Here is a 14,005-nt window from a genome sequence, read left to right on the forward strand (position 1 = left end):
TATTGGCATATATATATATTTTTGTATGTGTGTGTGTGTGTGTTACTGGGGATTGAACCCAGGAGGATTCTTTTTCCAAATTACACCCCAGCCTCTTTATTTCTTGTTTTGAAACAGGATCTCATTACATTGCCGAGAGCCACATAGCTGAGGCATCTCTCTGCCTGTCTCAGCCTCCCAAGTACTTGGATTAGAGGCCTGTGCCACCACACCTGGCTTAGCATAAAGCTTTTTGGGGGTTGATACTAGAGATTGAACCCAGGGCATTCTAGCTTCTGAACTCCATCCCCTACCCTTTTTATTTTGTATTTTGAAACAGGATCTTGCTAAATTACTGAGGCTAGCCTCAAATTTGTAATTCTATTTCAATACTGAATTTATAAGCATATGCCACCACACCCAATTTAGTGAGATTTTTTATTTCAGAGAATATATTTCCTATTTTGGGCAAGTTAAATATTCTCCATATTTTCTTATATTTCCTTTGCTTCCTTGAACATATTGAGCATATGTCTAGTGGGCTACAGGGAAGCGAGTCTACATCATTTCAGGTAGGTATTATATTGTGCTTTTCCAGTTTTGCCCCACACTTCTTCATTCCATAAGCCCAGACTCTGATTTGGCTCAACTTGTGTGTGTGTGTGTGTGTGTGTGTGTGTGTGTGTGTATATGTGTGTGTGTGTTACTGAAGATAGAACCCAGGGGCATTCTACCTGTGAGCTACACCCCCAGCGCAATTTTTTATTTTTTATTTTGAAACAGGGTCTCACTAAGTTGCAAAGGGCCTCACTAAGTAGCTGAGGCTGTCCACAAACCACAATCCTCCTGTCTCAGCCTCCCAAGTACTGGGATTACAAGCGTGCGCCACCACGCCCGGCTTGCTAAACTTATTCTTAAGTATTTTATTCTTTGAAGGTATTGTAAATAGAATTATTTTCTCGATTTCATTTGGATTGCTTATTTGTTAGTGGCTAGAAATACAATTTAGGGGGACTTCCGGGAAGATGGCGACGGAGAAAAGAGGCACTTACGAGTCCCGCTAACAATCGATCTCTATTACCACAAAACCAGAGCCTTTCAGAGCCAGAAAACACCATCAGCAAAGAAATAAAAACTGTAAATACAAGGGACAGAGAAAAAGAGGGCTGGAAAAACGAGACACCAGAAAGAAACCAGCCCGCAGTGCTGTGGCCGCTGCGGCGTGGAGCAGCGCAGGCTACATCTTCCCTCGCAGCACCAGGATCTAGAGAGGAGGGAGACTCAGAACAGAGCTCAAATCCAGAGAGGAGGTACGCCGGTCTCACGGCCTAGGATGCAGCACAGCGCCTTACTGCCAGCGGCAGCGGCGAGTTCACCGGATGGCATCAGACCAACGCACTAAACCAGCCACCAGGAGCCAGAGAGGAGGGGTGGACAGCGAGTCGAGGTGAGCAGCTGCTGAATAGCCAGGGAGCAGTCAGCAGTTTGTTCGGCGCAAGGAGCATCTAAAGCTCCCAAGGGCCAGGTTCAGCACATCCTACAGGGACTCAGCAGAGCTCAAAACCAGAGAAGAACTACGCCAACCTCACGGCCGAGGACGCGACAGCGGCGCCTTACTGCCGGCAGCAGCGGCGAGTTCACCAGACGGCTCAAGACCAACACACTCAGCCAGCCACCAGGCTCCAGAGAGGAAGGGTGGACAGCGAGCTGAGGTGAGCAGGTGCTGAACAGCCGGGCGGCAGTCAGCAGTTTTTTCGGTGCAGGGAACATTTAAAGCTCCCAAGGGCCGGACATAGCACACCTGGCAGGGACTCAGAGCGGAGCTCAAAGCCAGAGAAGAAATACGCCAGCCTCACAGCCGAGGGCGTAGCAGTGGTGCCATATTGCCTGTGGTGGCAGCTGCGAATTCATCGAGTCCACTAAAGCTCCATCTGCGTACTCAACAACCGTGAGTCAAATTGCGGCCCTTAGGGGAGAAATCCCAGTACTGCACTCCCAGGGACTTGCGCAGATAATCTCCCTGGGTCGGAGATTTTAGCAGTCCAACCCAGTGGGGGAGTGGCAGTGGCAGAGATATCACACCATAGTCACAACTCAGCGCTGGAGAACGCCCAACCTGGCACCCCCCATAATCTAAGCAGCCTCGATTGACTCCCTGGGTCTGAGACTTTGCGATACAACCCAGTAAAGGAGTAGTGGTGACTGAGATACCACAGACTTGAGATCCAGAGCACCTTAAGTGAACTCGTACTGACCCAGGGAAGAATCCAGAGAAGGCACAAATTTCCAAAATCATGGGAAAGAGAAATAACAATGGAGCAGTGAATGCCCACAACCCCACAACATCAGAACCTGATAACACAGAAATACAGAGATCTCTAGAAGATCAATCAGGAAAATAACTTTAGAAATAATAGAGGACTTTTGAAAAGAATTCAGAGAGAGTCTAAGAGAGATAAAGGATGCAATCATTGAAATAAAGGCCTCAATTCAAAGTATAAACAACAGATTAGACCACATGGAGAATAGAATCTTGCTTCTTGAAGATGATCACTCCAAAAATGAACGCATATTTTCTAATTTAGAAAAAAAAATCCAACAGCAGGAATCTGACATTGAAGAAATATGGGCCTATCTTAAGAGAGCTAACCTAAGAATAATTGGAATAGAGGAGGGAAAAGAAGGTGAAACCAAAGGGATCAATAATCTCTTCAGGAAGTGATAGCAGAAAATTTTACAAACATAGAGCAAGAGGTTGATACACAGGTCCAGGAAACTTATAGAACTCCCTTTAGACAGGATCAGAGAAGAGGATCCCCACGCCACATAATTGTCAAAATAACCAATGTGGAAGCCAAGTAGAGAATCTTAAAGGCAACAAAAACAAAAGGCCACGTGACATTCAGAGGCAAACTAATTAGAATCACTCCAGACTTCCCAAACCAAGTCATGAAAGCCAGAATGGCGTGAAGCAACATATTCCAAACTCTGAAAGAAAACAACTTCTAGCCAAAAATTTCCTACCCAGCAAAACTATCTATCAAATTAGATGGGGAAATAAGCTTCCATGACAAACAGAAACTGAAGGAATTTACGTCTTCAAAACCAGCGCTAGAGAAAATACTTAAGGAGATTAACTACAAAGAGGAAATGGGTAATACACTCCAGAACCAAAGAAACAAGAATTCCCATCCAGCAGACAACTAAGCAAAGAAGAATAAACAGTATCTCAAACAGAAATAAGATCTTAACATGTTGGGAATTAAAAATTTCTCTCTATAACCACACTGAATGTAAACAGCCTCAACTCCCCAATAAAAAGACATAAAGTGGCAAAATGGATTAAAACCCAGAATCCATCCATCTGCTGCTTACAAGAAACACACCTTACAAGTAAAGATAGGAACAAACTCAAGGTAAAGGGCTGGAGCAAAGTAATCCATGCTAATGGTACTCGAAGACAAACAGGAGTAGCAACTATGATATCAGACAAGTTAGACTTCAAACCCAAACTTATTAGAAGAGACAAAGAAGGTCACATTTTGCTGGTAAAAGGAATAATCCAGCAAGAGGAAATAGCAATAATCAACATCTATGCCCCAACCATAGGGGCAGCTACTTTCATAAATCAAACTCTTTGTGACATGAAGTCACACATAAATCCCAACACAGTAATACTGGGAGACTTCAACACACCTCTCACAATACTAGACCGATCTTCCAGACAAAGGTTCAGTAAAGATGTCTCAGAACTAAAGAACACCATTAACCAAATGGACCTGTTGGACACATATAGAATATTTCACCCAACTACAGCGGAGTTGACATTTTTCTCAGCTGCTCACGGAACCTTCTCCAAAATAGATCACATCCTGGGACACAAAATGAGCACTAGCAAATTTAAAAAATGTTACATACTTTCCTGTGTCATTTCAGACCATAATGGAATGAAACTAGAAATCAACTATAAGAAGACCCAGAGAAACAACTGCCGAGATTACCTCCTCCTCGGCATCTGTGTGATGATCTCCCATGCAGTTAATTGGCTGGGCCTAAAGTAGGCGGAGCCCCGAAGAGGAAGTGTTGTCTCTGGCCAAAGTACTTTCCCACTTTTAGATATTCTTTCATAACTATTATTCTTTTGGTAATGATTCTTTTAACTTCCCACACGAATTGCTCCGGTGATGTAAGATCAGGACTGTGAGAGAAACTGAGTCAGTGGAAAATAAATTTTCTAGTAATTTGTCTAAGCCTCTAAACACCCTTGGCTTTGTACAAAGATGTAAATCTAGCCAGAATTCAGATACTGTGGAATCAGTCCTGCTACCGCAATTACAAATGCAGAATTCCTCCCTATCTTTGGCCTTCATTCTAACCATTACAATAGAGCCAAGGGCTAGAAGGAATCTTGACCTTTGCACCTAGTGATAACCAGACACCACCTGGTTAAAATAGTTATGACAGAACAAAAGACATAATAAAAACTTCATGTTGTTTTTTAGGCCCTGTCTACTAAAATATATTTTAAGTGTTTAATAGGGTGAAGCGTTCAGACAGCAGATGGTATTTCAGACAAAATCCAGCAGACATTCATTGAAATCCTCTAAATCATCATAAATGTACATGGATTTCCCTATGCCAATTACATGTATGAAAGCTGGAATCTCGGACTTCCTCCCCCATTCAGCTCAAAGGAGGTTGCTAGATAGAGAAGGACATTGGACTAAGCCCCAGGAATAAAAGTTCTGAAAGGGTTAAAGAAAACTCTTAAAAACTGGATTCTTCAAGTGATTTTGGGTGTGACTTTTGTTCTTCTGGAATTTGCCCACTAAAAGCCTCTGCAGCTGCAAGGCCAAAGGGGCTGACTCAAAGCACAAGACCCACCTGTAGGTTCATGGGACTGATTTCAATCACAAGGACCTGTGATGTCACAGGCCTTACTTTTGTCTTGTTCAGGGTTGGTAATTTGCATGTGTATCTCACTATTGTATTTTGGGTGTTTTGAACTTTTCTACTAGGGAATCACGGGGAAATGGGGAAATATAAAAAATCTTGTGTCTAGAATAAAGTGTTCGATTGCACAAGAAGCATGGATCCATGTCAGATTCTTTCCCAGAGCACCGTGAATAGGAACTTAAAGGAGTTTATTTCATAAAAGGGAAAGAATTGCTGCAGATAAATGGCTGCAGAACTACCACCCTAACCTTTGTCCACCTTTCTGAGATAAAATCAATCTTGAGCATATTTAGTGCTGGATTTATTATTCCCGACTGAGCAGGCTGCCGCAAACAACATAAACATGTGGAGACTGAACACCACACTTCTGAATGAAGAATGGGTCATAGAAGATGTAAGAGGTGAAATCAAGAAATTTCTAGAAACAAATGAAAATAAAGATACAACATATCAAAACCTCTGGGACACTTTGAAGGCAGTATTAAGAGGAGAATTTATAGCACTGAGTGCTCACATAAGAAAAACAGAAAATCTTCAAATAAATAGCCTAATGACACACCTCAAAGCCCTTAAAAAGCAGGAACAATTGAACCCCAAAGCCAGCAGAAGATGGGAAATTATTAAAATTAGAGCAGAAATTAACGAAATAGAGAATAAATAAACAATACAGAAAATCAATAAAACCAAAACCTGGTTTCTTGAAAAAATTAACAAGATTGATAAACCACTAGCCAACCTAACTAAAAAAAAGAGAGAATCAACCCAAATTATGAAGATAAGTTATGAAAAAGGAGACATTACTACTGACAGTGTAGAAATCCAGAGGATTATCAGAAACTACTTTGAAAAACTATACTCCAACAAAAGGGAAAATCTGGAGGAAATTGACAACTTCCTAGATAAATACAACCTTCCTAAACTGAGTCAAGAAGATATAGAACACTTAAACCAACCAATAACAATCAAAGAGATTGAAACAGCAATAAAGAGCTTACCATCAAAGAAAGGCTCAGGACCAGATGGTTTCCCAAGTGAATTCTATAAAACCTTTATAGAAGAGCTAACCCCAATACTACTCAAACTATTTCACAAAATAGAAAAAACCGGGACTCTCCCAAATACATTCTATAAAGCCAACATCACACTAATACCCAAACCGAATAAAGACAGTTCAAGGAAGGAAAACTACAGGCCTATATCTCTGATGAACTTGGATGCAAAACTATTAAACAAATACTAGCAACATGCATTTAAAACCACATAAAGAAAATCATAAACCATGACCAAATAGGGTTCATTCTAGGGATTCAAGGCTGGTTCAATATACAAAAATTAATCCATATAATTCATCATATAAACAGAATCAAAGACAAAAACCACATGATCATCTCAATAGACGCTGAAAAAGCATTTGATAAAATTCAACATCCATTTATGATAAAAAAAAAAACACTGCAGAGAATTGGAATAGAACGAACATATCTCAACATTATTAAGGCAGTCTACAATAAGCCCACTGCCAACATCATATTAAATGGGGAAAAACTTCAAGAATTTCCCCCTAAAAACTGGAACGAGACAAGGATGTCCATTATCACCACTTCTCTTCAATATAGTACTAGAGACTCTAGCCAGAGCAATAAGGCAAGAAAAGGAAATCAAAGGAGTACAAATAGGAAAAGAAGAACTCAAAGTTTCACTATTTGCAAATGACATGATACTATATTTAGAAAACCCAACAAACTAAACCAAAAGGCTTATAGAACTGATCAACAAATTCAGCAAAGTATCTGGATACAATATCAACCTTAAAAAATCAGAAGCTTTCCTGTACACCAACCATAAATCCACTGAAAAAGAAATTCAGAAAATGCTTCCACTCAGGATCTTCCACAAAAAAATAAAATACTTAGGAATAAATTTGATCAAGGAGGTAAAAGATCTCTACAAAGAAAATTATAAAACACTGAAAAAAGAAATCAAAGAAGATCTTAGAAGATGGAAGGATCTTCCATGTTCATGAATTGGCAGAATAAATATCATTAAAATGGCCATCCACGCCGGGCGTAGTGGCGCAGGCTTGTAATCCCCGCGCTTGGGAGGTGGAGACAGGAGGATCACGCAGGTTCAAAGCCAGCCGCGCTGGCTTAAGAGACCCTGTTTCCAAATAAAATATATAAAAATAGGTCTGGGAGTGTAGCCCAGAGATAGAAGGGCTTCCAGGAACCCCAGTACCACCAAAAAAAAAAAAATAGCCATCCTTCCAAAAGTGATCTACAGATTTAATGCAATGCCCATTAAACTACCAAGATCATTTCTCACAGACATAGAAAAATCAGTCCTTAAATTTATCTGGAATAACAAAAAGCCCAAAATAGCCAAGGTAGTTCTCAGCAACAAAAATCACGCAGGAGGAATCACAATACCTGACTTTAAACTATACTACAAAGCCATTGTAATAAAAACAGCATGGTACTGGCAAAAAAACAGATACATAGACCAATGGAGCAGAATAGAAGACCCAGAAACAAGTCCACACACTTTCAGCCAATTGATTTTTGACAAAGGGGCCAAAAACAGACACTGGGAAAAAGATAGCCTCTTCAACAAATGGTGTTGGCAAAACTGGTTAATCCTATGCAGAAAATTGGATGTTAATCCCACTTTCTCACCCTGCACAAAAGTCAACTCAAGATGGATCAAAGACTTGGAAATCAAACCAGAGACCTTGAAGCTCCTTGAAGAGGGCATAGGTCCAACACTGCAACACATAGGCACAGATAAACACTGTTTCAACAAGACCCCAAAGGCACAACAAATTAAAAGGAGAATCAATACATGGGATTGCATGAAACTGAAGAGCTTCTGTTCAGCAAAGGAAACTATCAAGAATCTCAATCGAGAGCCAACAGAATGGGGGAAGATTTTTGCCACCTACACCACTGATAGAGGACTAATATCTAGAATATACAGAGAACTCAAGAAACTCAACACTAAGAAAACAAAGCATCCAATAACAAAATGGGCAAATGAACTAAATAGACACTTCACAAAAAAGAAATTCAAATGGTCAATAAATGCATGAAAAAATGCTCAACATCACTGGCAATCAGAGAGATGCAAATCAAAACTACCCTGAGATTTCACCTAACTCCAACTAGAATGGCAATCATTCAAAACACAAACAACAACAGATGCTGGCGAGGATGTGGAGAAGTGGGAACTCTAAGTCATTGTTGGTGGGATTGCAAATTAGTGCAACCACTTTGGAAAACAGTATGGAGAATCCTCAGAAGAATGGGAACAAATCTACCATTTGATTGTGCTACCTTTGTATGCTGAATATGTTCAATAAAACATTTAACATAATTATGCCATACATCATACATATAAATGTAAAGCAGGTATTTATGAATTGGTAGGTAATTCTAACCTAACTGATAATAACCACATAAGAGAGCTGGGCGTGGTGGTGCACACTTGTAATCCCAGCACTTGGGAGGCTGAGGCAGGAGGATCGCACAGGTTTGAAGCCAGCCTCAGCTATTTAGTGAGGCTCTCAGCAATTTAGTGAGACCCTGTTTCCAAATAGAATATAAAATAGGTCTGGGAGGATTGCCCAGAGGTAGAAAGCCTTTGGGTTCTACCCCCAGTACCACCACCACCAAAAAAAATAAAAAAAGATTTATAAGCCAGGCCTGGTGGCGCATGCTTGTAATCCCAGCATTAGGGAGGTCGAGACCAGAGGATCGTGGTTCACGGCCAGCCTCAGCTACTTAGTGAGGCCTTTTGCAACTCAGTGAGACCCTGTTTCAAAATAAAGAATGAAAAATAGGACTGGGGGCATAGCTTGGAGGTCGAATGCCCCTGGGTTCCATTCCCAGTACTGCAAAAAAGTATATAAATAAAAGATTTATAGGGAGCCAGATGCAGTCTGTGGCACACCTGTAATCTCAGTACTTGGGAGGCACAGGCAGGAGGATTTCAGGTCCAAGGCCAGCCTCAGAAACTTAGGGAGACACAAAGAAACTTCGCAAGACCCTGTTTTAAAATAAAGAATAAAAAAAGGGCTGTGGTGTAGCTTAGAGGTAGAATGCCCTTGGGTCCAGTCCCTAGTACCACACTCACAAATAAAAGTTATGAGGGCTATGGTGTAACTCGGTGGGAGAGCATGTGCTCAGCATCTGCAAGGCCCTTGATTCAGTCCTCAGCACCAAAAGTTAAAAAAATAATTATGCAATAGTGAGGCTCTCAGCAATCTAGCGAGACCCTGTTTCCAAATAAAACATAAATATAGGTCTGGGAATGTAACCTGGAGGTAGAAGGCCCCTGGGTTCCATCCTCAGTACTATAAAAGAAAAAAAAATCATGCAAAAGAGGGGGAAAGTTTAAGTTCATTAGAAATAAAATGAGTTTGCATTTGGTTATATGATTAAGAATTTCACCACAGTATGGTACTATAAAATCACTGATGCATTAAAAAACTCTAAGCATTTTCTTGTTCTAAACATGTTTTTTTTTTCTAAGTTTATAGAAACATTTTTCCGCCTTGCTTCAGAAATCATGCTATTGCCTCAGTGGGTTCACTTCCCCATGGTGCGTTTGGATTGTGAAGATTTGAAGACAGGCCTGACAAATAAAGCAAAAGCCTTTGCAAACGTGTTATTAAATGACATAGCTTCAAAACACAGAAGAGAAAATGAATGGTAAGCAGAACTGATATCATACTCAGAATATCAAGACCAGAAGAAAGATTTTGCTAAAATAAATCTTTTTTAAGAAAATATTGAGCCGGCTGTGATGGCGCACACTTGTAATCCCAGGATTTGGGAGGCTGAGACAGGAGGATCCAGGTTCATGAACAGCTTCAGCTAATTAGTGAGGCCCTCTGCGGCTTAGTGATACCCTGTTTCGCTATGGGCTGCGGGTGTAGCTAGAAGATAGAATGACCTGGGTTCAATTAAAAAAAAAAAAAAGTGGCCGGGCGTGGTGGCGCACTCTTGTAATCCCCACGCTTGGGAGGCAGAGACGGGAGGATCGCGCAGGTTCAAAGCCAGCAGCGCGCGCTGGTTTAGGAGACCCTGTTTCCAAATAAAAATGTAAAAATAGGTCTGGGAGTGTAGCCCAGAGGTAGAAGGGCTTCCAGGAACCCCAGTACCACCAAAAAAAGAGAAAAAAGTGAAAAACATAAGTACTTACAACTTGTCCTCCATATCTGCCTCCTAAGGAATTCCTTTTGGGTGGATTCTTTTTGTTGCTGAGGCCGGCCTCAATCCTGTGATCCTCCTGTCTCAGCCCACAAGTACTGAAATTATAGGCATTCACCACCATACTTGGCTTGGGTTCTTTTTGTTTGATACTGTTTGAGGTTATTTTTTTTATTTTTATTGGTGCATTATATTCATACATCATATTGGGGTAAAAAACTTGTGTGTACAGACATGCACACATCACTGATTTAACCCCTACCCAATTCCCACCCCATTCCCTCCCCATCCCTCCCTCTCTTGCTTGGCTTAGTGGTTGACTTCGATATGTTTAAGTACATTGTGTGTTTTAGAGATTTTCCTCTTCCCCCCTCCTTTCTCCTCCTTTAGGTTGTCTTGTTTGCTCCTCTATAGGATTTTCTTTTTCATCTAGAGTTCCTCCTATGACCCAATTCTCTCTAACTCTCACATATTAGGGAAAGCATCTGATTTCTTATTTCTTTGTGACTGACTAATCTCACTTAGCATAATGTCCTCCAGTTCCATCCATTTCCCTGAAAATGATGTAATTGAGGGTTTTTTTAATGGCTGAGTAAAATTCCATTGTGTACATATCCCACAGTTTTGTAATCCATTCATCTGTTGATGGACACCTTGGCTGGTCCCATAGTTTGGCTATGGTGAATTGTGCAGCTATGAACATAGATACACATGCATTAGTTTGGTAGTTTGGCTTTCTATATTTTGGGTAGATACCCAGAAGTGGTATTGCTGGATTAAATGGTAGGTTTGTTCCCATTCTTCTGATGATTCTTCATACTGTTTTCCAAAGTGGTTGCACTAATTTGCAATCCCACCAACAATATCTTAGAGTTCCCACTTCTCCACATCCTCGCCAGCATCTGTTGTTGTTTGTGTTTTGAATGATTGCCATTCTAGTTGGAGTTAGGTGAAATCTCAGGGTAGTTATGATTTGCATCTCTCTGATTGCCAGTGATGTTGAACATTTTTTCATGCATTTATTGGCCATTTGAATTTCTTCTTTTGTGAAGTGTCTATTTAGTTCATTTGCCCATTTTGTTACTGGATGCTTTGTTTTCTTAGTGTTGAGTTTCTTGAGTTCTCTGTATATTCTAGATATTAGTCCTCTATCAGTGGTGTAGGTGGCAAAAATCTTCTCCCATTCTGTTGGCTCTCGATTGAGGTTCTTGATAGTTTCCTTTGCTGAACAAAAGCTCTTCAGTTTCATGCAATCCCATGTATTGAGTCACCTTTTAATTTGTTGTGCCTTTGGGATCTTGTTGAGAAAGTGTTTTATCTGTGCCTATGTGTTGCAGTGTTGGACCTATGCCCTCTTCAAGTATCTGCAAGGTTTGATTTCCAAGTCTTTGATCCATCTTGAGTTGACTTTTGTGCAGGGTGAGAAAGTGGGATTAATTTCCAATTTTCTGCATAGGATTAACCAGTTTTGCCAACACCATTTGTTGAAGAGGCTATCTTTTTCCCAGTGTCTGTTTTTGGCCCCTTTGTCAAAAATCAATTGGCTGAAAGTGTGTGGACTTGTTTCTGGGTCTTCTATTCTGCTCCATTGGTCTATGTATCTGTTTTTTTGCCAGTACCATGCTGTTTTTATTACAATGGCTTTGTAGTATAGTTTAAAGTCAGGTATTGTGATTCCTCCAGCATGGTTTTTGTTGCTGAGAACTACCTTGGCTATTCTGGGCTTTTTGTTATTCCAGATAAATTTAAGGACTGATTTTTCTATGTCTGTGAGGAATGATCTTGGTAGTTTAATGGGCATTGCGTTAAATCTGTAGATCACTTTTGGGAGTATGGCCATTTTAATGATATTTATTCTGCCAATTCATGAACATGGAAGATCCTTCCATCTTCTAAGGTCTTCTTTGATTTCTTTTTTCAGTCTTATAATTTTCTTTGTAGAGATCTTTTACTTCCTTGGTCAAGTTTATTTCTAAGTATTTTATTTTTTGTGGGAAATCCTGAGTGGAAGTGTTTTCTGAATTTCTTTTTCAGTGGATTTATGGTTGTTGTACAGGAAAGCTTCTGATTTTTTAAGATTGATTTTGTATCCAGATACTTTGCTGAATTTGTTGATCAGTTCTATAAGCCTTTTGGTTTAGTTTGTTGGGTTTTCTAAATATAGTATCATGTCATCTGCAAATAGTGAAAGTTTAGTTTTAAAGCAACTCAGAAGTTGAAAATAAAAAAAGAAGAAATGGAAAGAAATCAGTGTTTGGAAATAGGTTGCATGACAGTAAAAAGATTATAGATAATTTTTTTGTGGCACCAGGGTTCGAAGTGAGAGGCATTCCACTTGTGAGTTATACCCCAGCTCTGTTTTACTTTTATTTTGAAAAAAGGTCTCACTAGGTTGCTGAGACTCTTGTTACTTGCTGAGACTGTCCTTGAATCTGCCATCCTCCTGTTTCAGCCTCCCAATGACTGGGATTACAGGTGTGCACCACCACACCTGGCAAGAGTATGAATTTTTATGATATGGGGGAAGATCTAGAATTATTCCTCACCCCAATATTTACTTGTTGTATCATGTAGCTTATTTTCCTAATCTGTAAAATAGACACAGTAAGGCCTTCTTTGCAATGTGGCTATGGAATTGGATTCGTAAGCTCGTGGCCTGTTAGCAGTGCATCATGCAGGTCTGTTTTGCTTCTTTCAGTGTTTTATCTTGTCTAAACCAATTTTCAATTGGTTATCAACATTTCAAAATTAGATTACACACAGCTCGTGCGCGCGCACACACACACACACACACACACACACACACACACACACACACTCCAGATTTCTTAGTTTTCTTGAAAAATAGAAGACTGTGCCGCACTGGATCTGCAGTGGTAAATAGAGCTAAGATGCTTGCGTCTTTACAAGCAAGGTAATGTTTGCTGGGGTTTGCCCGCCTCGGGCTCGAGGGTCTCATCACCCATTTCATCCATGTTGTTTGCTTTCTCTCTGCCCCGAAGGAAATCTCATTTTATTTTACCTTTAAAGATTAAAATAAATATGTGTGTAACACCTAGCTTAGTGACTGACTCAAGGTATTTAATAAATGTTAGCTACTATGGTTTTTTTGGGGGGAGGGTCTGGGTATGGAACCCAGGGGCATTCTACCGCTGAGCTATACCCCCTGCCCTGTTTTTTATTCTTTATTTTGAAACAGGGTCTCACTGAGTTGCAGAGGGCCTCGCTCAGTAGCTGAGGCTGTCCGCAAACCATGAACCTCCTGTCTCAGCCTCCCAAATGCTGGGATTACAAGCGTGGGCCACCTCGCCCAGCTAGCTACTATGTTTTTTTTTTTTTTTTAAGTAAAAGGAGCAAACATTTATCTAGTGATAGATAGGTTCTAACCTGCACCAGTATGTTTGTTCCACTAATTTAGGAGTTTTAATTTTTATTGTATAACAGGACAAAAGTATATTCAATTTAATACATTGTATGACATAAAATGTGGCCTATTACCAATACATCAACTTTATAGATGCTGGGATTCCCTGTCCCACTCATACAGAGTAAGTGAAACTATTTAAAATTTATTATGAGCCAGGCGTGGTGGTGCACGATTGTAATCCCAGCACTTGGGAGACTGAAACAGGAGGATCGCACAGGTTCGAAGCCAGCCTCAGCTACTTAGTGAGGCTCTCAGCAACTTAGTGAGACCCTGTTTCTAATAAAATATAAAATTAGGTCTGGGAGTGTAACCCAGAGGTAGAAAGCCCCTGGGTTCCATCCTCAGTACCACACCAAAAAACAAATTTCTTATGGTTTTACACTATAAGAAAGGCATTACAAAAGAATGTGTTAGGAGGACACCGTTAAGGGAAAAC

General features: G+C 40.4%; 1 protein-coding gene across 1 annotated transcript in view; it reads left to right on the top strand.

Annotated features, from left to right (window-relative positions):
• DNAH12 (dynein axonemal heavy chain 12) overlaps positions 1-14,005 on the top strand; it is a gene marked incomplete at both ends in the record, with an annotated part of 212,727 nt that overhangs the window by 35,104 nt on the left and 163,618 nt on the right. Inside the window, one exon of the mRNA XM_080715991.1 lies at positions 9,463-9,641. Within this exon, the coding sequence (XP_080572117.1) occupies positions 9,463-9,641 (179 nt within the window). The remainder of the gene's footprint in view (positions 1-9,462; positions 9,642-14,005) is intronic.

Source organism: Muscardinus avellanarius (genome assembly GCF_963383645.1).
Source record: "Muscardinus avellanarius genome assembly, chromosome: 18".
NCBI lineage: Eukaryota > Metazoa > Chordata > Mammalia > Rodentia > Gliridae > Muscardinus > Muscardinus avellanarius.